Source organism: Panthera onca, chromosome E1 (genome assembly GCF_046562875.1).
Source record: "Panthera onca isolate mPanOnc1 chromosome E1, mPanOnc1 haplotype 2, whole genome shotgun sequence".
Lineage (NCBI taxonomy): Eukaryota > Metazoa > Chordata > Mammalia > Carnivora > Felidae > Panthera > Panthera onca.
Window position 1 is genome coordinate 10100045 of NC_138352.1, and position 26042 is coordinate 10126086.

The window sequence follows — 26042 nt, forward strand, 5'->3', positions numbered from 1 at the left end:
CTGTCCTGCTTTGGATTCTTTGTCTCCCTCTCTCTCTGCCCCTCCCCCTCTCACACTCTGTTTTTCTCTCTCTCTCTCAAAAATAAAATAAAACATTAAAAAAATTTTCAGAATCTTGGGGATCCTGGGTGGCTCAGTCGGTTGAGCGTTCAACTTCAGCTCAGACTGTCGAGATCTCACTCTTCATGAGGTCAAGCCCCACACTGGGCTCACTGCTGTCAGAATGGAGCCTGCTTCAAATCCTCTGTCCCCCTCGAGCTCTCTCTCTCTCTCAAAAATAAATAAACATTAAAAAATTTTTGTAATATTAGTCATCAAGGAGATGCAAATTGAAACCATAATATAATAATTATTACACACCTATTAGAATGGGTTAAAAAATAAAAACAACAATACCAAATACTGGTGAGGATGGGGAGCATTTATATTTTCTTATAAAGTTAAATTATACAATTACCACATGACTCACTAATCCCACTTGTGGTATTTACCCAGGAAAAATGAAGACATATATCCAAACAAAAAGCCTGTGTAATACTTACAGCAATTTCATTTATAATCACCAAAGAGTGGAAACTGCCCAAATGTCCATCATCTGGCGGATAAACGGATTGGGGGTCACCGACACAATGGGACTAGTATTTAGCAACAAAAAGGAGCAAACCACTGATCCAGGCAGCAACAATGTGAATGAATCTCAAAAGTACTGTGCCAGACACAGAAGGCAGCTTACTGTATTATATCATTTATATGACATTCTGGAAAAAGACAAAACATTGGGACAGAAAACAAAGAAGGGATTGTTGCCTTGGGCTGGGAGTAGGCTGAGAGATGGACTATGGAAAGATATGAGGAGGGGCACCTGGGTGGCTCGGCTGAGCATCTGACTTCAGCTCAGGTCATGATCTCCTGGTTTGTGAGTTTGAGCCCCGCATCAGGCTCAGAACCTGGAGCCTGCTTCAGATTCTGTGTCTCCCTCTTTCTCGGTCCCTCCCCTGCTCAGACTCTGTCTCTCACTCTCTCTCTCTCTCTCTCTCTCTCTCTCTCTCTCAAAAATAAATAAACATGAAAAAAAATTTTAGGGACGCTCGGGTGGCTCAGTCGGTTAAGCATCCGACTTCAGCTCAGGTCATGATCTCGCAGTTTGTGAGCTCAAGCCTCACGTCAGGCTTGGAGCCTGCTTCGGATTCTGTGTCTCCCTCTCTTTCTGCCCTTTCCCTGCTCACTCTCTCAGGAATAAATAAACATTTTTTAAAAACTGTAAAAAAATTTTTTTGAAAAGAAAAAAAAGGTATGAGGAAACTTTTCGGGGTGATGGAAACATTCTGTGCTATGATCATGGTGGTAGTTCAATGACTGCATATGTTTGTCAAAGTTCACATACACCTAAGAGGGATAGATTTTATGGTATGTAAACTATGCCTCAATAAATTTTACTTCAAAAAAACCAAAAACCAAGAGCAGGTGTTAAGTGGCCATCCCAAGGGAGTAATTATGAGCCCTTTGGTCTTGTCCATCACTCGGAGCCATTTCAGGGATTTGCAACCAGGAACTCCCAACGGCACCAAAATATTACTCGACATCCAGAGACCTTGCTCCTCCCATCAGCTTTCACGAGATGGATTTAAATAAATCCACTTATCCTCCTCCAACCTCAGGAGGTCTTCTCCTGTTCACTGGGTACTCTGCTCCTCAGGAAATCTTGGTGTCCATCTTGAGGAAATCTTATAAGGTCCCTGGGCACTCTTGCCCCTATAGGCTGGAAAAAATATTATCTTGAGGAAAGTGACCACTGATACATCTAGGTGGAAAGATATCCATTTATCCCTACCACGTATTTACTGTCTCTAGGTTAAAGTTAACATCCTCCTTAATCCCACCAACGATTGTTATTTGTTTAAGTTTATTTATTTATTTATTTTGAGAGAGAGAGAGAGAGAGAGAGAGAGAGTGAGCACGCAAGCAGGGGAGGGGCAGAGAGAGAAGGAGAGGGAGGATCCCAAGCAGTCTCTGCGCTGATCAGCACAGAGCTGGATGCGGGGCTCGAACACACAAACCGCAAGATCGTGACTTAAGCCGAAACCAAGAGTTGGGTGCTTAAACGACTGAGCCACCCAGACGCCACCCAGTGATTGCTTTTTAACCGCCGTTGGTATTGTTTAGTGCATATACTGAAGAGAGGCAAGGTGGCCTAATGACCAGGGTTTGCTCCGAAATACTGTAGCAAAGAAAACACAAGACGGAGAACACACAGGCAAGAGGAGGCAAATGTGTCCGTCTTGGTCACTGTGGAACCTGTGGAGTCTGTGGAGATTCGCTGTTCTCTCTACTTTTGTGCATGTGCTTGAAAACTCATGTAGTCAAAATCTTTAAGGAAAAAGACTAGATTTATACAGGAAAAATAGTAGTCAAACAGAGCTTTTAAAACTTTAAAGATATTAGTTGGGGTGTCTGGGGGGCTCAGTCCATTGAGCAGCTGACTTGGGCTCAGGTCATGATCTCATGGTTGGTGAGTTCGAGCCCCACATCGGGCTCTGTGCTGATGGCTCGGAGCCTGGAGCCTGCTTCGGATTCTGTGTCTCCCTCTCTCTCTGCCCTTCTCCCACTCACACTCTGTGTCTCTCTCTAAATAAATAAATAAATAAATAAATAAATAAACAAACAAACATTTAAAAAAAGAAATTAATTATCTTTATTAATTTGATGATTCTCTAGTAGGCTCTTAGCTATGATTTCCTATATGGAAACCATGCCATGCCCCTCCTTTTATGCCCAGCATAAAGGAAGAGTTGCTGTCTGCGGCTCCAATGAGCCCTTTTTTTCTGAGTTTAACCATCAGTCACGCAACAAACATTAACTCCATACCTGCTAAGGGCCACATCCTTTGCGAGGTGTTAGGGCCTGAGCGACAAAGGCAAGTTCCTACTGCCAAGACAGGGCAATCATACAGGCACTAAAGAGCCTTGGGGTCGAGAGTGGAGTCTGTCCAGGACCCTGGCAAGGGAGGAATGGAAGAAGCAGAATCCAGAGGAAGAGAGCCCCGTGGTAAGAGAGGACCAACAGGAACAGGGACCAACAGGAACAGGGTCTGGAAGGGAGGGAGCCATGGGATGGATACCCTACCTTCACTGTTCTGCTCTCTGACTTCCCGCTGATGCCTCCCATCAGTGGACTCCCAGACAGCAAGAGAACAAGGGAGGCCATTGATGCGGCCCACAGAAGCTTCAGCCTCGGGCCACCGAGCAGATAGAGAGGATGGAAAGAGCGGAACAGGCCAATGGAACCTGTCCCACATCCAGGTGGGAGTAACAAGTAGAAAGAAAGCCCAAAAGTGCAGAGAGCCTGGTTTGCCCAGGGCCCAGAAAGACCTGGTTGGGATGAAATGTGGAGTGATACGAGATAAAGCTGGAGAGGCAGGCCAGGACTGGACCATAAAGGGCTTCATATCCTGTCCAAGAGCTTTTATCTCACTCTGTGAGCACTGAGGAGCCTCTGAAGCAGGGGAAGAATGTCATCGGATGTCATTATGTCTTGGCAAAGCCGTTCTGTCTGTTGCAGGAAAGATAAAGCGATCTGAACACTGGGAACCCAGCGTGGAGGGGGAGAGAGGACCAGGGCTGAGCCCAGGCAGTCACAGGTGGAATGGGGAGGAAGGATGCAGGTGATGTCTCAAGGTGGAAGCTTGGGACTTGCTTGTCAATCGGATGTGTGTTCGCCGTGTAACCACCTCCTACCAAACGCGGGTGTAAGACAAGCACCACTTTATTGTAAATTCTGTGCTCAGTAATTCAGACAGGACCCAGCTGAGGTGGCTTTGCATCTGTTCGACGGTGTCTGTGGTCTCAGCTGGGGAGACTAGCAGAGGTAGGGGAGGGTTCACCCGGAAGAGCTGGGACCTGGAGTCATCTGGAGGCTTCTTCACTCATACATCTGGCGCCCGGGCTGGGCAGACTCAGAGGCTGGGCTCAGCTGGGGGTGAAGATGGTCACAGCAATATTGGACTTCTGCATGTGGCTTGGGCGTCACAGCTCTGAGAGGGAGTGTCCCAAAGGGTGCATACAAAAAGAGGGTGTCTGGAGAGAAAGAGGAGGCAGCTGCATGGCTGTTTAGTACTGAGCCTGGGAATAACATTTAAGTCATTTCCACCAGGGGCTCCTGGGTGGCTCAGTCGGTTGAGCGTCCGACTTCAGCTCAGGTCGTGATCTCACAGTTTGCAGGTTTGAGCCCCACATTGGGCTTGATGCTGTCAGTGCAGAGCCTGCTTTGGACCTCTGCCCCTGCCCCATTTGTGTTCTCTCTCTCTCTCAAAAAGTAAACATTAAAAAAAATATTTTTTCTTAAATATAAATTTTAAATAAATAAAGTCACTTCCGTCACATTCTGTTCGTCAAGGCAATCAAAATCCCACCAGGTTCAAGGGGAGGGGACCTCCACCCACCTCCCCATGGGAGAAGTGTCAAAGGAGTCAGTGCCGTATTTAAGACTGCCGCACTGTGGGTGATTCTGTCTCCCACACCTCATTCCCCCAGGCCCAAACATTCTCTCTCCTGACCTTTGCCTGTCTTCTCATCTCAGTAAATAGTACCTCCCAGGGGTACCTCTGCCCCTCCCCTGCTTGTGCTCAGGCTCTGTCTCTCAAAAATAAACAAACGTTAAAAAAACCTTTTTTTTTAATTTTTAATATTTCTTTATTCTTGAGAGAGAGACACACACGCACAGAGTGAGAGTGGGTGGAGGAGGGCAGAAAGAAAGAGAGGGAGACACAGAATCCGAAGCAGGCTCCAGGCTCCGAGCTGTCAGCACAGAGCCCGACTCGGGGCTCCAACTCACAGACCGTGAGATCATGACCTGAGCTGAATTCAGACGCCCAACCAACTGAGCCACCCAGGTGCCCCCACCAAAAAAAAAATTTTTTTAATAAATAAAATAAAATGCAGCTCACAACACTCCCCCACTGAAAACACCTTGCAGCCCTTTGTTAGGAACAATTTTCGCTGGGCCCCCACCCTGACCTCCAAGGCCCTGCATGGGCTGGGGCCCTGCTCACCCTCCCTGGGAGCCCCCAGCATCCACTCATGCCACACAGGTCTTCCTCCATTTCCTCAAACCCTCTGACCTCTTTCTGCCTGGGACATCTCCTTCCAGTCTCCATGTGGCTGCCCCGTTCTCTTCCTTGGGGTCTTATCTTCCATTTCTCCTTCCCTGGGAGATTTCCCATCCCAGGCTGTTGCTATCTTAGCTACCGGTGTGTTTACTAAAAAGTTGCCATCATTTAAAATAGTTTCGCCTTTTTGTTCAGTTTATGTCTGTCTCTCCTACTGAAATGTAAGCTTCTCATGAGCAGGGACTGGGTTTGTCTTGCTCCCTGGGCCGCCAGCACCTAGCACTGGCCTGGCACCCAATTCTTTATTGGGTAAATGAATAAAGATAACTCCCGCGTCACAGAAGACAGAGCCAATTTGGCAGTTCCCTTCAGTCGATAGGAACCACACATGTTCACGAACTCCTTCTCAGATTCATTTTGTAGTTATTTCAGGAGTCTCTGAGGTGGGGCAAGGGGAGGGACAAAGAAGGAAAGTCAAGGAATATGGTGCTGCCCCTGGTTTCAGAGCGTTTATTTGTTCATTCATCAGGCACCTGCTCTGTACCGCGCAGAGTTCCTGCCCTCGACCAGCTCTCCACCTGCCCAGAGGCAAATGGATCCCATGTGGTGGGGCCGTAATCTGTGACCAGGTACGCAAGTTGCAGTGGGAGCTGGGCAGCCGAGGCCCCTGGCTCCCACCCTGACTGCAGCAGCCTCACCTGCCCCCCAGCAATCCCCCACCAGGAAGGTAAGGTCCCTGGACGGGTCTCCCCAACCCGCCTCAGGAGCCCTGCCAGGAGAGATCTCGTGATGGGCAAGAAATAGGTCCTGCGGGTAAAAAAGGTCCTGAATAGTGTATGCTCCCATGACCCAGACACGGTGCTAAGCACTTGGCCTGTGTCAGCTCACTGAATCTTCTCCATAGCCCCACGGGGAGGTCTCAAAGGAGTAAGGGTGAGGCCACAGGAGGACACGCAGCATTTGCACCCTAGAGGTCACTCCACTGATGGCAGGCCTGGAGGGTTTAAACTGCAGGGATTTGAGGTAGACACACGGAAGCATTTTCTGACCACAAGGACCGTGAGACTCTAAAATAATTCCCTGCTCAGAGCAGACAGTTGTCCGGGACACAATGAGATGGTATATGGAGGCAGGGGGGATGGGCACCAGATGACCTCACTCACGCCTTACCCCGCCTGGCACTGACTTCAGACTGGTGTTGGGGGGTGTGGGGGGGGAGGGGGCAGATGGGGCGAGATCGTTCAGTGCAATGTGCGCCCGGCGCTGAAACGATGCGTCTGGGGACTGGGAGGGCAGCGTGGCCTGCAAGGCTGGGGGCACCCGAGGAAAGTGTCCTGGGGTCGCCCGATCCCCTGAACCCAACCCAAGATGCGCAGCGGGCGGGGCGGTCCATCGCCCGAGGGCCCAGCGACGCGGGCTGGGTACCTGCCCCTCCCCCAGGGTGACTCGGGCGACTGGGAGCTGCCGGGACCCTCCGACGTCAACCTGCGCAAGTGCCGTCATTTCCGGTGGGCCGGGCTGGGAGGGTGGGTGGCAAGTGGCGACTCAGCCATCGTGTCGGGATGTCCATCCCCGCCCTGCGCCCAAGCAGCGCAGGCGGGAGGGCGTTTGCGTCGCGGGGTCCCGGCTCCCAGCTCCCCCGCCGTCCCCAGCTGTGCTCTGGTCCCACATCCAGGAGCTGGGCTTGCGTCCCCGGGGAGATCGGGTGAGAGGTCGGGAAGCGCTCCTGGTCGCTAGAGTGTGAAGCCAACCCCAGGGAATCGTAACGCCCACGGCTTGGGGATATCGGGTCCACCGAGGGCTCTGGCCATCAGCGCCGAGTTCTGATGCCTCCAACAAGGAACACCCAGTAGGTCCTCCTGACACACCTATGCGGTACCAGGCTGGGGACTACGAAGAACTCAACGCTTCTGACCCCTGAAGAGCCTCCTCTCTACCTAGAGGGAAAGGCCTGAAATGGATCCCAGCGGATCCCAGCGGCTTGTTGGCCGCTGGCTCGGAGAGGCTGAGGAATTTCCTTCCTCAAAAGAGCTGAGGGGCGCCTGGGGGGCTGAGCCTCTGACTTCGGCTCAGGCCATGATCTTGCATTGTCGGTTGGAGCCCCGCATCCGGCTCTGCGCTGACAGCTCAGATCCTGGAGCCTGCTTCAGATTCTGTGTCTCCCTCTCTCTCTGCCCCTCCTCTGCTCCCGCTCTGTCTCTGTCTCTCAAAAAATAAAATAAAACGTTTAAAAAAAAAAAAAAAAAAGGGCAGAGCTGACTTTCCTCCTGGAATAGTTTAAACAGTATTAAGTCTGGCCTGAAGGAGCAGGGAGTGGTCCCACTGGGCAAGGAGCCTGGGGTTCCAGTACCCCAAATCAGGCAAAGGGCGGGGCCCAGGCCTGGCCCACAGCATACATCTCCCTGCCGTCAGTCAGCCACAGCTCTGCAGGTCACCTGGACCTCCACTCTGTGTCCCCCTGCGGAGCGGAACAGGGAAGTCCCACTGACCTGACAGGGTTGGCTTCCCAGCTTTGGCCCATACCAGCCTCATGAGATCCAGGAGAACCTGGCCTGAATCACCCTGCCTATTGCTGCGATGGCAGTGAGAATCCAGCCTTTGTGACATGTTGATCCCTGCCAGGTGATGCTTCTGGGGCTGGGGCAGGGGGAGGGTGGCCACAGGAGAGGAGAGCCATGCCGAGGGTGTGGCCAGTATGGTAAAGGCTGAGAGGTGACCCAGGTGCTGGATGTTTTCACACATAGGGGTCATCTAAGTCACCACTGAAAGCATCAGTGAATCTTCAGGTTGGGACTGCCTTTAATTGCTCTAACTAGCATCCTCACTGCCCAGGCTGGGGAAACTGAGGCAGCCCTCCCCAGGCCCTCCCCAGGCCCTGGCCCTCAGCTCTTTGCCCCTGCTCTCCCCTGGGACTTCCTAAACTCCCTAGGGGCAGCACTCCCACAGAGCTGCAGAATGAAGAAATGAGCACATGGGAAGGAGACTTGGTGGGCATGAAGCACTGACCAGATCCTTCTAGAACTTACCCCCCACCCCAACCTGCTGGTCCCTTAGACTCACTTTTGCCTCCAGCTCAATAAATGGCATCACTATCGCCCAGTTACTAGAGCCGGGAGTCTAAGGCAGTCAGTTCATCTGCACGCAAAATGCAAAATGTTTCTCGTCTTGCTCCATTTCCACTGCTACCAGCCTTGCCCATCCCACCATTACTTCCCTTCCAGATGATCACAAAGGTCTCCAAACCAGTCTTGCCTCCACTCTTGCTCCCTCCCCTCCACTTCATGCTCCAAAATTGCCATTGATCTTTTTTTTTTTTAAGTTTATTTATTTATTTTGCAAAGGGGAAGGGTAGGGGCAGAGAACGAGGGAGAGAGAGAGAGTCCCAAGCAGGCTCTGCACTGTTAGCACACAGCCCGAGATGGGGTTTGAACTCATGAACCAAGAGATCGTGACCTGAGCCAAAACCAAGAGTTGGACCCTTAACCAACTAAGCCACCCAGGCGCCCCACCACCGATCTTTTACAACTGAAAATAACAAGCCTTGTCCAGTTGCGGGGGGGGATCCCAATTTATTCTCTTGTCCCTAACTCCCATTTCATCCACTCCACTCAGTTACACTGGCCTTTCGTCAGTTCCTAATATAGGTCAAGCTCTTTTTGCCTTAAGGTCTTTGACCTTGCTGTTGCTTCTGCCTGGAACACTCTCCCCCCAGAGCTTGGCATGGCTGGCACCATCGCATCCTTTAGGTATTAGCTTAGATGTCCCATTCTGAGGGAGGTCTTTCCTGAATGCTAAACCTAAACCTTGCCCCAAACTTTCTCCCAGAACCCTGTTAGTTTCCTTCATGGCACATGTTACAGGTCGCAGTAATTTATTTATTTATCCCCACTAGAAGGAAAGCCGCACAGGGACAGAGACTGCTTATGTGTCAACCAAAGATTTATTTTTCTTCTTAGGTAAACTATGTTATTAACGTATGTAACATATATTCAAAGAAATGTACACATCCTAAGTGTACATTTGTCGCAAAGGAACACACCTGTGTAACCGGCACCTGGGCCAGGAAAGAAAATACCCCCAGCCCCTCAGAGTTCCCCCCATGGATCCTCACTCATAGCTAAACACTATCCTGATCAGATTCCTTTCTGCCAGTTTTGAACTTTACGTAAATAGAATGATCCCTAAAGACGCTCGCATCCTAATCGTTACCTTTAAATACGTTACCTTGCATAGCAAAGGGAACTTTGCAGACGTGATTGATAAGGACCTTGAGATGGGGAGATTATGCTGGCTTATCGGGCAGCCTCGGTGTCATCACAGGGTCTTTAAAAAGCGGAAGAGAGTCAGAATGATGCAGTGTGAGAAGGGTGCAACCTACTGTTGATGGCTTTGAAGATGGAGGAAGAGGGCCATGAGCCGAGGAATGTGGGGTGGCCTCTAGAAGGTGGAAAACTCATGGAAACTGATTCTCCCCTAGGGCTTCCAGAAGGGAATACAGCTTTGCAGACTCCTATATCTCAGCCAGTGAGAGCCATGTTGGACTTCTAACCTAAAAAACTGTCAGTAAGTTTGTGTTGTTTCAAGTTGCTAAATTCAGGGTAACTTGTTATAGAAACAATAGGATGCCAATTCGACTATTTACTTTTTTGTGCCCGGCATCTTTCACTCAACATTTTATTTGTACTATATAATATTCCATTGCACATGGATACCACATTTTATTCATTGACTATTGTTGGACATTTGGGTTGTTTCCAGTTTGGGCTATTATCAGTTGTGCTGCTATGAACATTCTTGTACATGTCTTTTGCTAACAGATGTACATATTTCTTTTTTGTTTTAAGTTTATTTATTTATTTGTGAGAGAGAAAGAGAGCACAAGGGAGGGTTACAGAGGGAAGGAGAGAAAGAATGCCAAGGCAGGCTCCGCACTGTCAGCATAGAGCCCAATACAGGGCTCAAACTCATGAAGGTGAGATCATGACCTGAGCTGAAACCAAGAGTCAGACGCTCAACGGACTGAACCACCCAGATGCCCCATGTACATACTTCTGTTGCACATATATAAGAAACAGAATTGTTAGATTACAGGATGTGCATATATGATGCATGCTGTGATTCATCTCCCAGATTCCCTTTCAGGACTGAAGGATATGTTTCCCCAACTGCTGGAAAGCCTGCTGGCTGACAGTCCTCAGCTGTCAGCCCTCTCTAAGAAAAAAGGAGCTGAAAAGAGCTCCTTTGCCCAAGATCCGCACTGATTCCCATTCACCGCCTGCATCGATTCATGACTTGTTGATATGTGCAAGACCGGGGGGGGGGGGGGGGGGAGGGATATAAAGGCCCTCTCCTCATTGCCACTGGAATAGCTTTGAAGGATCTCTCTGGATTCAGATTCCGGAGCTGTGCAGAGTTGGGAAAGGCTTTTATCAAGGCCACCTCTCAACCCAACTCCTACCTCTGCAAACCCCATTTCCTTTCTCTTCCCCTACAAGTGTTGATCCTTCTAAAGAAGTTGAACACCCTGTCACATGTTTGTTGGGTCATTTGGTCATTTGTGAAGTGCCTGGTCAAGTCTTTTACCCACTTTTCTACTGGACTTACAGATATTTTTTTCTGTATTCTGGATACAAGTCCTTTGTTGGATATATTTGACACGTATGTTCAGAGTTGGATATACTCAGGATGCCACAACAGTACCAGCACATGATGGGTCCAATAAAAATCAGTTACATGAATGCTTGAGACCCTTTTAAGGAAAGGATGATTAGAAGGTGAAATCATGTATGGCTTTAACTGGTATAACTGGGTATAGAATACGGAAGGGGAGGGAAGGGGAGGGAAACAGGACCTTAAAGGGAAAGGTCCAGAATGCAGGTAACACACCCTAAAACTTCGCCACTCCCGGCCTGAAGTTTCCGGCCACAAATATTCAAACACTCAACTTCTTAAAGGTGATTGTAAATTAACATTCATTCATTCAAAGAGTGCCCATGGAAGCTACCAGTGGGCCAGCCTGTTCTAGGCACTGAAGAGCCAGCTGTGAACAGGAGAGGCAAGAACTGTGCTTTCAGGAGATCTGGAGGGAGAGAGAGAGAGACAACAGCAGGTAAACAAAATAAAATCATTTCAAACACTGAGCCATAGTTGGAGGAGTTGGACGTAGAGGGAGGGTGAGGTTCAATCAGCAACTGACCCACCGAGACACCAAGGAGATCCCGCCCTCGGCCCCGCCTCCATCTTTGCATACGTTTCCCGATTGGTCAGAGGCGGCCGGCCCCACCCCGCGAAGCGGGCGGCTAGGGAAGCGCGGGGCGGACCCCGCCAAGATGCAGCGGCGGCTCCCGGTGTCGCCGGGCGGGCCGGGGGCAGCGCGGGCCGAAGCCGGGCAGCGGGCGCCCGTCGTGGCCCCCGCGTACTCCTAGCGCCCCAGACGTGCCGGCCGACCCCGGCCCTCCTTGCCGCCTTCCGGCCCGCCGTCTCCGCCCCTCCACCCTTTGTGCCGCCGCCGCCGGGTGCCCCCGGCTCCGCAGGACCCCGGCCGGGCCGGACCGCGGCGGCGCGCCAGCCCCGCGTGGGCTCCCGGTCTGCGGCCGATGGCGAGGGGGCGCGGCGCGGGCGGGGGCACTGCAGCCCGAGTCCGCGACGCGGGAGGCCCGGCCCGCCTCCGCCGCATTGTCCCGGGCCCCGCTCCCCGGCCCTGAGCCGCGCCGCCGCAGCGCCCGCCTGCCGCCCGCCGCCCGCGGGGCCATGCGGAGAGCCGCCGTGATGGAGGACTTCACAGAGGAGGAGGAGCCCTGGTACGACCAGCAGGACCTGGAACAGGGTGAGCACGGCGGCGTGGGTGCGGCGGGAAAGCGGGGTGCGCCCCGCGACCCCTGTCCGCTTCTCCATTGTTGAGCAGTATCACCCCGGGGAGGGCTGGGCTGGACCCGGAGCGCCGGACTCCGAGGGTGATGCGTCTGGAGAATGGGGACGTGGAGACAGGGAGCGCTGCCCGAGAAGACCCGGGCGGGACCGGCGGAGACACACAAAAGTGGGGGGAGCGGCCATTCTCTTTCCCCGAACGACAGGGGCATACTTCCCCCAGAGCACCCACCTCATCTTAGAGGCAGGAACTGCCCAGGCGCCCCTACTATAATTGGGGGCCTGAGTACTGGCTAGAAGTCTGTGAAGGCCTGGAGGTGGCTCCTTGGCTATGTTTTGCTGAGAGGAATGGTGAGTGTGTGTGTGTGTGTGTGTGTGTGTGTGTGTGTGTGTGTGTGTGTAGGGGAAAGTTATCCCATTCCAAATCCGGTGGCACCCTCCCCTGCCAGGATTCCTGAGCTCTAAGGCTCCCAGAAAGTTTCCCCAACTTCTTTACCCTCTACCCAGGGAGGGTATAGGGGTTTGGGGACCCTGCTGGCCAAGAAGCAGCAAAAACTTGGAGTCTCCAAACGACTCGAGGGGAAGGGGGTCCCCAGGCCCTTTTCCTCCCCGCCTTTTCCCAAATGATTCGTGGTTGGAGGGAACCAGGTTTGGGCATTCTGAACAATGCACCAGACTACAGCCTGAGTAAATGGGGAGCCACCTCCCCCACTCCCATCTGAGCGTAGAGAGGGTGGCTGGAAGGGGGTTAGAATCTGGTGATGAGGTGGCCAACGTGACATCACTCTAAACAGGGGGTGGAGCTGTAGGACAGGAAGGAGGAGGAGGCCTAAGAGGGTCAGGGCCAAGGTCTGCTGGAATACAGTCAAATCCACCCTCTCTTCCCCCAAAGTGCCTCATTCTTGGATGGTTAGAGCTGGAGGGGCAAGGAAACGTGTCCAGGAGAAGTGACCACTGTCACCCAGCAAGCCAGGCGGGTGTGTGGACACAACTCTGGTTCAGTGTCTACTAACACCCCATGCTCTGAGTGGCCTATCCATGGGACCCCAGATGCCTAGCTTTGCCCTCATGTGAGGCATCTGACCAGATCCTGGAGCCTTTGATTCCTGGCCCTGACCCGCATCCCCACGTGGCCAGATTTGCTGGTAGATGAGACTGTCCTTGTACTCAGGAGCGTGGTGGGTTAATCGGTCTCTGGGGGACCAGTGTGGGACTGGGGGTGCTGGGCTGAACTCTGCCATATTCTTCACCCTAGAGTCTAACCTCAGCCTCCCTGCCTGGAGTATGATGTCCAATACTGGCTGTGACAGCCTGGTCCCCCATCCTGGGCATTACCCCCCAAATTTTGCATCCCACACACACCCATCAGGCTGACATTTAAGTGTCAGACACCGTCCTGGGAGCTGGGAACAGTCCCAGCCCTGGCCTCCTGGGTGCACCCTGGCAGGTAGAGGTGGGCCTGTAACTAAGTGTGGGTGTTAGGATACGGTAAGAGGGCTTCATGGAAGAGGCAGGCCTAGATGGAAAGATTGGAAGCTGAGCTCCTGGGAAGATGGCTTCCTGAGAGGCTGATGCTGATATTGTTGCTGTCTCATTTCGTTCCCGCACCCCTAACAAAGTCTCTGGCATTGTGCCCGGCCCAGATGTGGGAGGAAGGAGCCAGGGAGTAGGGGTGGGAGATACACTGCTTCTGGAGAGCGAGAGGTGTCGAGACTCAAGCGGGGCCGGGCTGCCATGCTCTGGGGCTAGGGTAGGGGATGGCCATGCTGGTCTGCAGCAGCTGGCCTTGCTTTGTAGCCCCAGTAGCCAGGGTCCAGGAACAAGGAGGGAATCCAGAAATGAGGCAGTGTCAGAAGAAATTGGACTTCTTGAGCAAAAAAACACAAATGTCTGTTCGCCCTGGGTGAGGGCAGAAGGCAATGAGAGCAGAGACAGAGGGCCTTCTGGTGTAAGACTCATAAAGGTTGATGCAAAGGACCCTCTGAGCTGGAGGGTTGAATAAGGGCTGCCTGGGCATTGTAGGCAGAGTGGATGGCGTACGAAGGCACAGAGCAACATGAAAAGACCACGTGTGACTAGAAAGTAGGAGCTTCTAGAGTGCCAGGGGTGGGTTCAGAGGAAGCCTCAGGCCCAGCCAGTGCAGCACCACCTCCTAGAGCCCGGCACAGAGAGCTGGATGGGGGGGCGAAGGGTCGGCCGAAGGCCAGCTACACTGGGGTTCAGGTGCCTGTAACATCCCCCTTCCCTGCATCCAACCCCCAAATTCCCTCCTGCCCAGCTGCTCCCTGGTTGCCTCTGAGTGGCTCAGGAAGTGGTTTGTTCAGCCAGCTGGGTCTCCCCTCTGTGTTTGTTTCCCCCCTGCCCTGGGGGCAGACCTCAATTTTACTTTCTGGAAGCTTGGCCTGCTGTTTGACTTTGATTCCGTTCTGTCCCAGTGGAGGGAGGCAGTTGGGACAAGCAAGGTCCTAGATCCTCACCATGTTCCTTCCACCCACTGACACAAGCACCTGTAAAAATAGAAAAAGCCATTGATTGTTAAGCACACTGGCTCTCTCCCTCTCTGCCCGCCTCCCTCCTCGACCTTGGACCAGGCATGGTGGGCCTTTGGTACCTCTTTCCATGCCGAGAGATGGCTGCTGAGTCACAGATGTGAAGCCCTGGGTGCCTGACCTTGAGTCTCAGCCTTGGGCAAGAGCTCTGACATGACAAGGAGAGGGAGGTGACTGGACCCCAATTGTGTGGACCCAGAGTTCCCGACATTCATGCCCTGGAGGTTGTAAGCAGAAACCCCGCAGCCCTGCCAGGTGATAGATCTTCTCCTCTCACCGCCTTTATCTTTGTTCCTTCCTCCCTGTGCCTGTCCCCTGTCCCTTTCCCACCTCTCTGCTCCAGAGTCTATGGGGCCACACCCCAACCCCAACCGGTGGGGACAGTGGGATTTCAGGGTTTCTTTTCAGAGACATTCCCTTGGCTGCTGGCCACTCCCTCTCAGGCCTCTGGGGCTCATGGGGAACACGTCAGCAGGCACTCAGAGGGCAACACTGCTGAAGCCCACCACAGGAGACCCCAGAAAACTCCAGGGCCCAGGGTCCAGGGGAGATGCCTATTCAGACTCGGTAACTTCCCCAGCTTGGTCCAGTGTGACCATTAATCTGGCCATAACAGACTGTTTATTACTCCGATTTCTACTTCCTCCTTAGCCAGCTCTCCCATTCTCCCACCCCCCGGCCTCCCCCACCCCTGGTCCAGGGAGAACCGCACTCCACCCGGAGTCCGGAGACACCGCCAGGCCTCTGCTAGCTGGTGTACCTTCCCCAGCGCTTGGCTCCAGCCAGTCCCCTGCTCTGCACCTTCTAGACCTCTCCTGTGATCCCTCCTGGCAGCTTTGACCAGCTTAGCTTGCGCTGTCATCCACTTTCCCCGAGACACTCTCTGAGATTTTTCTCCCACCCCAGACAGCTTCTATTGTGCTCCCTTCCTCCCCACCCCTGAGTCATTGGGCGGCCTGGTTACATGCGGAGCCTTTGCAGCGCAAGCTTCTATGTCGCTGGTTTATAGCGTGACTTGCAGCTGGCCCAGCCGGCCAGCGGCAGGAATACGCACGCCCAGCTCACGTGCTCACCTGGAAGGAAAAGCATAAAATGCAGTTGTTCTTGACCTTTCTTCACTCAGCTTTGGAGCCTGAAGTCTCGGACTCTAGGTTAAGCTGCGGGAACGCCAAGCAGATCAGCCGTGGAGCCCGTGCCCCCAGTGCCAACACAGGGGCCGGCATCAGTAGCAGTGGCCTCTTCACAGACCCCCCTGACAGTTCCCGAGGGAGAAAACACTGGTGAACGTAGCCTTCTGTTGTTTTTCATTTATACCTGAGTTATCTGATACTGTTTGGGGGTGAGCCAAACGTTCGCCATCGCATTACAGAGAGTAGGAAGGCGCTATGGCTCCCTCATCGCCAGCTAGCGGTGGTCTTGCTGGGCTCCCGAATTTCCACTGAGCCCTCGACATAACATAGGGCTGCAGTTGTACGACGTTAAACGGCAGACTTCACACTTTGTGGACGGACGGGTCCAGAGGCCTTCACACTTTGTAGACTTCTGCCCAACTCATAATGAATAAATTCATACTGCAAGTGGCCCATTCCCCTACTGGTCTGTATCAGGCACCTGGTTTTTCTTGCCATCGTCATCAGATGTTAATTGCTCAAAGCTGAAGCTTCTTCTGAGATCTACAGGATCATTTTTCTTTTTTCTTTTTTAATGTTCATTTATTTTTGAGAGAGAGAGTGAGGGCGGGAGAGGCAGAGAGAAAAAGAGAGAGGGAGACATAGAATTGGAAGCAGACTGCTGGCTCTGAGCTGTCAGCAGAGAGCCTGACACAGGGCTCGAACCCATGAACCGCAAGATCGTGACCTGAGCCACCCAGGCACCCCCTATATGGTTATTTTTCTTAATGGCTGAGGTAGCTGTTTAGGAGAGCAGCTTGTGTTTTCCTGGGCTAAGTTTTTGCAGTCTTGCTCAGGATAGCAGCTTTGCACTTGTCTGGGAAACTCCAGATGACATCCGGGCACAGGGCCCCGCGTTCCTGGCATAGGCCCGGCCTGGAGACTCCACTCTGGCTGTTTCAAAACCTTACCTTTATGTGTGGGAGCAGACTCCAGGCTTGTTCCTGACGGGCAGCCTGGCCTTTTGTCCAGGCCCCATGGCTAGCCAGGCCCCTCGCTTTCATGAGGTGATATCAGTCCTACCCCCAGCTTTGGCTGACAAAAAGCCTGAGGTCCTGCTCTCAAAATGCCCACTGTGAGCCACTGCTGTCTGGGGCTCTTCTGAGAAGAAAACCCCCTCCCCAGACCCGTCTGGTGCCAAGCAAGGGGCTCAGCTGAAACAACCATATTTATGAAACTCGCTAGGAGGGGCTATAGAGACCCTCTGTCCTCTGGGGATTCTTGACGGATCACTGTCTGAACAGGGAAAGCATTAAAGACCTGAATCCCTGGACCACATCACATCGGCCCCAGAAGAGTTGCCCTTGTACATCTTGATCTGGATTTATACCATCAGCCTAGATTGAGGGATGTTTCAAGGAACGAGCTCTTGATGGGGAAAAGACTCAAGTTTTCTGGACAGCGTTTTGGCAGAATGAATCAAGTAGGCCTACCCTTTGTCCTGGTAATTCTGTTTCTGGGAAAGTATCTTCGGGACATAGGCAGTGATTTGCACAAAGATTTTTGTACTATGAATTTTTGTATAGTTTCATTTTCAACGGGGTGGGGGGGAATGGAAATACATAAAATTCCAACAACAATATTTAGGGGTGGCTATTGGGGACTTGTATACAATAGAATATTCACATCCACTAAAAGTGGCCATGTAGATATATGTGGACACAACTCTTTATGCCAAATTGTTTTTTTTAATTTTTTTTTTTATTTTTTTTAACATTTATTTATTTTTGAGACAGAGAGAGACAGAGCATGAATGGGGGAGGGTCAGAGAGAGAGGGAGACACAGAATCCCAAGCAGGCTCCAGGCTCTGAGCTGTCAGCACAGAGCCCAATGCGGGGGCTCGAACCCACAAACCACGAGATCGTGACTTGAGCCGAAGTCGGCCGCTTAACCAACTGAGGCACCCAGGCACCCCTATGCCAAATTGTTAAGTGAAAAAAGCAGGTACAAAAAACATCCTGTTCATACAAAATTGTACCTATAGCTGCTTTAAGCCCAGAGAGCTGTTTATAAGAATGGTGACCAGCATGTTGGACAGTATCTTTCTCTAAATGGGGCATTTTCATCTACCTGCTTCCTCCCCTCTCCTCTCATGCCACACACACAGACTGTAACTTGTATTACTTACAAATAACCATTCTGTCATAACCATTTGAGGCCATATCCATTTGTTTATGGACTTCCCAGTTATAGATCTAAGAATATGTGAGGTACATTTCCAAGTAATTTTTGGTCACCATTATTAACCTTTCTGTGCTGCTTGATTTTTCACATCAAGTACACTTAACACAAACCTTAAAGTGATTTTAAAAAGAAAAGAGGCTGGGACGCCTGGGTGGCTCAGTCGGTTAAGCGGCCCACTTTGGCTCAGGTCATGATCTCGCAGTCTGTAAGTTCGAGCCCCACATCGGTCTCTGGGCTCTGTGCTGACAGCCTGGATGGAGCCTGTTTCAGATTCTGTGTCTCCTTCTCTCTGACCCTCCCCCATTCATGCTCTGTCTCCCTCTGTCTCAAAAATAAATAAACGTTAAAAAAAAAAATTAAAAAGAAAAGAGCCTTGTAAACCCAATCAGAGCCTATCACCAACCTCTTTAAGGGCCTTGCTCCCTAACATCAGTCTCTGTCTCTGGATTAAACTGCCTAAAGTGTTTTGTTTTGTTTTTTGTGGTTTTTTGTTTTTGTTTTTAACAGCTTTTTTGAGATGTAATTCACACACCAGCTAATTCACTCATTTAAAGTGCACAGCAACTTGGGGTGCCTGGGTGACTCAGTCTGGTAAGCATCTGATTCTTGATTTGGGCTCAGGTCATGATCCCAGGGTTGTGGGACTGAGCCCCACATCGGGCTCCACTCTGAGCGTGGAGTCTGCTTAAGATTTTTTTCTCCCTCAGGGTGCCTTGGTGGCTTAGTCAGTGAAGCATCAGATTTTGGCTCAGGTCATGATTTCGGGGTTTGCAAGTTTGAGCCCTGCATCAGGCTCTGTGCTGACTATGCAGAGTCTGCTTCGGATTCTGTCTCCTTCTATCTCTGCCCCTACCCCCATTCGCGCACCGCACTCTCTCCCTCTCTCCAAATAAGGAAATAAACATTAAAATATGTGTGTGTGTGTGTGTGTGTGTGTGTGTGTGTGTGTGTGTGTATGTGTGTATATATAATATATATATAGGGGCACCTGGGTAGCTCGGTCAGTGACCTTGGCTCAGGTCACGATCTCACAGTTCATGAATTCGAGCCCCACGTGAGGCTCTGTGCTGACAGCTCACAGCCTAGAGCCTGCTTCAGATTCTGTCTCCGTCTCTCTCTGCCCCTCCCCACTCAAGCACTATCTCTCTCTCAAATATAAATAAACATTAAAACAATTTTTAATATATATAAATAAAAGAAATAATACATTTTTCCTTTATGATAATAAGTATGTTATTTCCCTTGTTTCTAAGAAGAATGAGGCATATATACGGAGGAATATCTACTCCAAATGTCTAGGGGCCCTCACACAACTCCAGACCCACTAAAGAGAATTTTTAGGAATACCAGCACCTGCCACTTCCTTTTAATCCTCCCCCCCACCACACAGCCCCCCAGAAACAGGCTAGACCCCCTCCCTGACTGCCCCTCTGACAGTGTTCATGCACCTTTGGCTGGGGGAGGGGAGAGCAGGTTCCAGTCCTAGGGTACAAGAATCAGGGCTGCTGGGGGGGGGGGGGGGGGGGTGGGTGGGGGGGAAGAGGATGATGGTTTTGCTGCCCAGAGAAAGGAGGTTTCTGAGAGGGGTGCATGTCACTAGGACCAGATGGTCCCCAACCAGGGCCGGGAGACCTGAATTCTGCTTCCAGTGTGGCCATAACCTTGGATGGGTCATTCTTCTGTCTCCTTCTCCAGCCTGGCCTCCATGAAATAAGGAGGTTGGGCCAAAGAGCTCTGAAGCCTCATCCAATTTTTTTTTTTTTTTTTAATAAAGGCATAGCTTATTCTTTTTTTTTTAAGATTTTTTTTTTTATTTTTAAGTAATCCCTACACCCAACCTGAGGCTTGAACTCACAGCTCCGAGATCAAGAGTGACACACTCTACTGACTGAGCCAGCCAGGCGCCCCTCATCCGATTCTAATACCCAGCAAGTCTTTCTGTTTCCTTCGCCGCTCGGCGAGCTCCTAGTCACCCTTCCAAACCCAAAGCTGCCCATTGCCTGAGCCTCCCACTGATCCCAGGAAGAGTGAGCTCTCCCTTACCTATCATCCCAGGGCACTTGGCCCCACGTCTGTCGATTCTCTTAGCACATTCCTCTCACTCATTCTTTCAGAAAATATTTACTATGCCCCTGCTGTTGCAGGGCCTGGGATATCAGTGAACAAAATGGGCAAAATCTCTGCCCTCTGAGCTTACAATTAGTCGGGGGGGGGGGGGACATGAACACGATAAATGAGCAAATTGGTAAGTTAGATGGTGATACTCGCGAAGGAGAAAAATTAAACAGAGAGGGAGTATGAGGTGGGGGAGGGTGTGGTTTTGAGTCAGCGGTCAGGGAAGGGCTCCTGGAGAAGGTGACATTTAAGCACAGATTGGAAGGTGAGGAGGGATGAGGCTTGGGAGTGTCTGGGGAGAGGACACTGCAGGCAGAAGCGACGGTCAGTGTAAAGTCTTCGCTCCCGGCTTTCATCCACTCCCAGACCTGCGGGCTCCCTGAGGCCAGCTCGTGTCCCGGTTGTCTTGGAGTCCCGAAGGCACAGAGTGAATGCTCGGAACGTTCCCGGGAGTCCTCTGAGCCCATTCAGCTGCTCATGTTTCTCCCACCCTCTGCCCCCTCTCCACTAGACTTGCACTTGGCCGCAGAGCTGGGGAAGACCCTGCTGGAGAGGAACAAGGAGCTGGAGGAGTCTCTGCAGCAGATGTATGCCACCAATGAGGAGCAAGTGCAGGAGATCGAGGTGAGGGGCCACGGAGGCCCTGCACGTGCTCCCCCCCCCCCCCCATTGTGGACCCCTTGGCCTGTGATGCCCTTGTATAACTTAGGGAAAGGTGCCCTCTTAGCGGATGCAGCCTTGGCCCTACAGCCTCTTGCCGGTTCACAACCTGTACAACTATCCCAGGCAGCCCTTGCTCCACCATCATTACCCGCCCCCCTGCTGCAGACCAATACCTCCAGGCAAACGTGTTCCTAGAAGTAGGAGAATGGCCCACGTGAACACACCGTCCCCAGCCCTGTCCGCCTTCTCCCCTCCAGTACCTAACCAAGCAGCTGGACACGCTGCGGCACATGAATGAGCAGCATGCCAAAGTGTACGAACAGCTGGACCTGACAGCCCGCGACCTGGAGCTGACCAACCAGAAGCTGGTGCTGGAGAGTAAGGCTGCCCAGCAGAAGATCCATGGGTGAGGGCCGGGTGGCGGGCTGGGGGGCGAGCGAGGGGGAGGTCAGGTTGGGTTGCTGGCGGGCATATGGTCTGGTGGGTGTGACTCCTGCTCCTTCTCCCAGAAACCCGGGCCTGGGACCCCGGGATGGTGGTGAGATCGCCCTTGTCAACTGTGGTGGATTTCACGTTCAGGCCACAGCCCTTCTTGAAGCACCAGCTAGATACCAGGCTCTGTTCAGGATACAAAGAGACATTCCCTCCCCTTGGGAGCTCACAGCCTGGGCGGGAAGGCAGGCATGTAAATATCTTACTGCCGTGCAGGGTGATAAGGGCTCGAAGGGTGTAGGAGGAACTGAGGTGGCACAGGGAGGATGGTCAGCTCAGCCCTGGAGGGGCCGGGCGGGTCCTCGGGCACACAGGGAGTTCCCTCTGACCTCAGCACCAGGAAGCGGGGCCCAAGGTTGCCCATCTGTCCCCACCTCCACCCCCAGTCCCTCCAGGGCTGCAGCGAGGAGGGCTGGCCCTGTCCCCTTGAAGACCCTCCCATGTATGTCCCCACCCCACCCCCAGGCTGACGGAGACCATCGAGCGCCTGCAGGCCCAGGTGGAGGAACTGCAGGCCCAGGTGGAGCAGCTGCGGGGCCTGGAGCAGCTGCGAGCACGCCGGGAGAAGCGGGAACGCAGGCGCACCATCCACACCTTCCCCTGTCTCAAGGAGCTGTGCACCAGTCCCCGGTAGGCGAGGGTGCCGCGGGGGTGGGGGGCAGTCCGGACCCTGCGCGGCGTCCCCGAGTCCCGGAGGAAGGAGAGGGTGGGCACCAGGCGGCAGGTGGGAATGAGAGTTGGTGCATCGTCAGGCTGTTGGAGGGGCTGATCCTGTTGCCAACAACAGGCGGCAGCTGGCATTTAGTGAGCCTTGGCCGTGTGCCCACCACTCGCAGCGCTTTCATTCCCGTGGCAGTCCCGCGAGGTATGTGTTATCATCCCCACTACTCAGATGAGGAAACGGAAGCCCAGAGGTTACGTGAGCTTATCCAAGGTCGCCTCTTTACTAAGCCAGAATTCTAACTCAGGAGGAGTTAACCACTACACCTCTCAGTTCTCAGTAAACCTTAACAGGATGACCTCTTAAGATAAAAATACCTATTGTGTGTTTAGTGGGTGTTTCAGTAAAGGTCCTGGCAGGAGACAGCACCTTGCACGGAGTAACTGAGGCGTGATGGATGAAGGGGTGTGGACAAGGTGTGGGGAGACCACAGGGACACTGCAGCATGCCAGGCTTGCAACAGTGAGGGGCCGCTGTCCCCCCTAGGCCTGAAGGGGCCAGGGGAAGGAGGTTACTGGAAGGCAAGCAGGTGCCGCCTGGCCAGCACTAACCAGGGAAGGAATCTGGGGAAGACCTTCCCTGACCTCCCTCTGCTCCCACGCTCGGACCTGCTGCCGGTGGCTCCCGTTGGTCGAGCTCAGGAGAGAGCAGAAACCTGGCTGACGCAGGTCACCGTGGTCAGCCGCCCAGGGCAGAGAGCAGGGAGAGAAAGGGCGGAGGGTGGCTCCAGAGGAGCAGACAGACGATCGTGCCCATTGGCCGGGAGATGTGTTAAGGGTGGGGAGCTGGACCCGGGACCTTGGCCGTGACCAGATGTCTGCCGGCCTGCTCCCCGTCAGGTGCGAGGATGCCTTCCGCCTGCACAGTTCCTCGTTGGAGCTGGGCCCGCGGCCCCTGGAGCAGGAGAACGAGCGGCTGCAGACGCTGGTGGGTGTGCTGCGTTCCCAGGTGGGCCAGGAGCGGCAGCGCAAGGAGCGGGCGGAGCGCGAGTACGCGGCGGTGCTGCAGGAGTACGCGGAGCTGGAGCGGCAGCTGTGCGAGATGGAGGGCTGCCGCCTCCGCGTGCAGGAGCTGGAGGCTGAGCTGCTGGAGCTGCAGCAGATGAAGCAGGCGAAGACCTACCTGCTGGGCCGGGAGGACCACCTGGCCGAGGCCCTGCTCGCGCCCCTCACCCAGGCCCCGGAGGCCGATGACCCCCAGCCCGGCAGCGGGGACGACTCGGCCGCCCAGGACGGCGTCTCCTCTCCGGCCGCCTCCCCGGGCCATGCCGTCCGCAAGAGCTGCAGCGACACGGCGCTCAACGCCATCGTGGCCAAAGACCCAGCCAGCCGGCACGCGGGCAACCTGACGCTGCACGCCAACAGCGTGCGCAAGCGGGGCATGTCCATCCTGCGGGAAGTGGACGAGCAGTACCACGCGCTGCTCGAGAAGTACGAGGAGCTGCTGAGCAAGTGCCGGCAGCACGGCGCCGGGGTGCGGCATGCTGGCGTGCAGACCTCGCGGCCCATCTCCCGCGACAGCTCGTGGAGAGACCTTCGCGGGGGCGAGGAGGGCCAGGGGGAGGCCAGGGTGGGCGAGAAGAGCCTGAGCCAGCACGTGGAGGCTGTGGACAAGCGGCTGGAGCAGAGCCAGCCCGAGTACAAGGCTCTCTTCAAAGAGATCTTCTCCAGAATCCAGAAGACCAAGGCCGACATCAATGCCACCAAAGTGAAGACGCACAGCAGCAAGTGACCCTTTCCCGGCCTGCAGCCTCCCCCCAGGGTCAGGTCACAGGGCCTCTCGTGCCTGGGCTATGCAGCCTCTGGTGAGTGAGGGAGCCCTTTAGCAGCAATATAGCCCAGTGGAGGCTGCTGCCTGGCCCAGGGAGCGTGGGGAGGTGGGGGGGACCCATTCTGTTCTCTGCTGACTTGGGAGGTGTCCAACACCTCCCGGATCGCCCAGAACCCTCCACCATCCTGCGTCAGCCCAAAGACGCAGCTAAGAGTTTCAAAGCCAAACATCCCCATTCCCCCGGGGATTCCCAGCTCCCCAGCCCTTGGCTTCCTGACCCTGAGCCTTGCTCTCAGATTCGTGGCCAGGCTTCTGAAAGCCATTCTGGACTATTTGGCTTTTTCTTTTCTTTTTTTTTTTTTTTTTTTTTTGGAGATTTGCAATGCAAGGTCTCCCTGACCCCTTCCCACAACTGGAAACACTTGAAGGAGGATCCCAGAGCCAGCTGTTGCTGGTTCAGGGGTCTCCTGGACCACCCACTGCTTCTCCCCAGCTGTGACACGCTGTCATCCCCTTAGCACCAGCTGCCCCATCCCCCAGAGTCCTGACTAGGTCAGAGACAGCCCCTGCCATGCAGAGCCTCGGCCAGGCCCCGAGTGCCCCCAACTCCAGCCCTGGTGAGGCGGGCTTCTCCCCAGAGACCCTCAGCCCACTGCAGATCTGTAGCCAATCAGAGGAGGGGAACAGAGAGCCCCTCGGCAGCCATACATGAACAGTGCACCTGCTTCCCTCACAGCCAGCCTCCTGGGGCTCCAGCCCTGGAAATGCCTTCCGGCCGTTAAGCCTTCCAGGAGTCTGGATGGTGGGGAGCCCCCATCTCTGCACGCCACCTCTGACCTGCCGAGCTTAGCCTCTGCCTGCCCCCATCTCAGGGACCATGATGTGTCTCATTCACTCCCATGCTCCCCACAGGCCGACCCCTCCTCAGATCATGACTGCTGCCCCCAGAATGTTCCAGGTGTGTGCCACCAGCCAGTGGTCCTAGCATCCGCCCCTGCTCCCCCTTCACGGGGGACTCCCCAAGATTTCCCACCCTGTCCTGAACAGTATTGAAATGGGACCTGGTGGAGACCATGTCTCCCCCCTCCCGTAAAATGCTTGTTCTTAACCTCTCACCTTTGTGGGGGTCTTTTGAGGACCCAGCTGGGTCACAGGCTAAACTTTTTAAGGCTTCAGAAAGTCCAGCTTCAGCTAAGAGATGTCCAGGCCTCCAGCTTGCCCTGAGCAGTTCCTCGGGGCTTCCAGTTCCTTCTGCTACCCATCCTGAGATCCTAGAAAATAGAGGAGCTACCTAGCCCCGCGGAAGGCGGCAGCCCTGGCCTCTGCTGGGAATCCAGCAGGGACCTTCATGCCTTATCTGTTTCTAAGGGGTAAAGGGGTTTTCGTAACAAGCATGCCCGACCTCCCTGGAGGCGCCACCCTGCTCTCTGGGCAGCACTGTGATGAGCGCTGTCGGCTGGTCCTTCCGTTCACACATCTTGGAGCCCTTTGTCCTTTGGAGCTGGGCAGCTCCCAGCCCTCCATGTGTCTCTGTCATCTAGGGTGGAGGGGATAGGGTGGGGGAAGGGCTCCTGCCTGTTTGCTCCCCAGTTCTGTAGCGGCCGACCAGCGCGTCACCTTTGAAGTATACATGAGAGAAATATATTTACAAATGCTTTATTCTCTTCTTTAATAAAAAATGCACCAGTATTCTAAAAGCAGAAATGGCCCTGGGGCCATGGTCCTGTCTCTGTGCATCTCACACCCCCACCTCTCATCACACAGCTCTGGGGATCGGGGAGCTGAGAGTCCTGAGCTCCACTCCCCGGGGATTTGCAGCCAAACAGCTGAAAGCCTAGGGGTGTTTTCTGGGGACCAGGCAGATAGCAGGTGGTGGTGAAGGAAGCAGGTTCCTGGAAGAATGAGGCAGAATTGCCCACTCACTCCTGCCAGGAGGCACACTCTATCTGCCCTGCCCCCAGGGGGTGGGGGGTGTTGGATGGGGAGAGGAAGGTGGTCTTAGCATCCGGAATAGAGCTAGTAAGACTGGATTTCCCACCCCAGTGCTGCAGAGAAACAAAAAGTAAAAGCCACCCGATCTCTGAAAGTAAAAAGAAGTTCCTTATCATCCCTTAGCAGCAGCTAACTTTGTTGCCTGCTGACTTTGTGCCAGGCAGTGTTGAGTGCTTTCGCGTGCTTAGCACCTTCAGCAGCCTTAGGAGGCAGCTCTAAAATCTCTGTTTTACTCATGGAGATTCTGAGGCTTAGAGGTTAAGTTAGTAATTCGAAGTCACGTAGAAATATTTTTTTTTTTTAATTTTTTTTTCAACGTTTTTTATTTATTTTTGGGACAGAGAGAGACAGAGCATGAACGGGGGAGGGGCAGAGAGAGAGGGAGACACAGAATTGGAAACAGGCTCCAGGCTCC

At 53.4% G+C, this 26042-nt stretch overlaps 1 protein-coding gene across 1 annotated transcript; it reads left to right on the plus strand.

Moving 5' to 3' along the window:
• The first annotated feature begins 11378 nt into the window (after positions 1 to 11378).
• CDR2L (cerebellar degeneration related protein 2 like) lies at positions 11379 to 25332 on the plus strand. Its single transcript, XM_060645449.3, has 5 exons — positions 11379 to 11930; positions 20501 to 20613; positions 20910 to 21058; positions 21610 to 21774; positions 22705 to 25332. The coding sequence occupies exons 1-5, from the start codon at positions 11855 to 11857 to the stop codon at positions 23594 to 23596; spliced, it is 1395 nt and encodes a 464-aa protein (XP_060501432.1). The 5' UTR covers positions 11379 to 11854; the 3' UTR covers positions 23597 to 25332.
• The last annotated feature ends 710 nt before the right edge of the window (positions 25333 to 26042 follow it).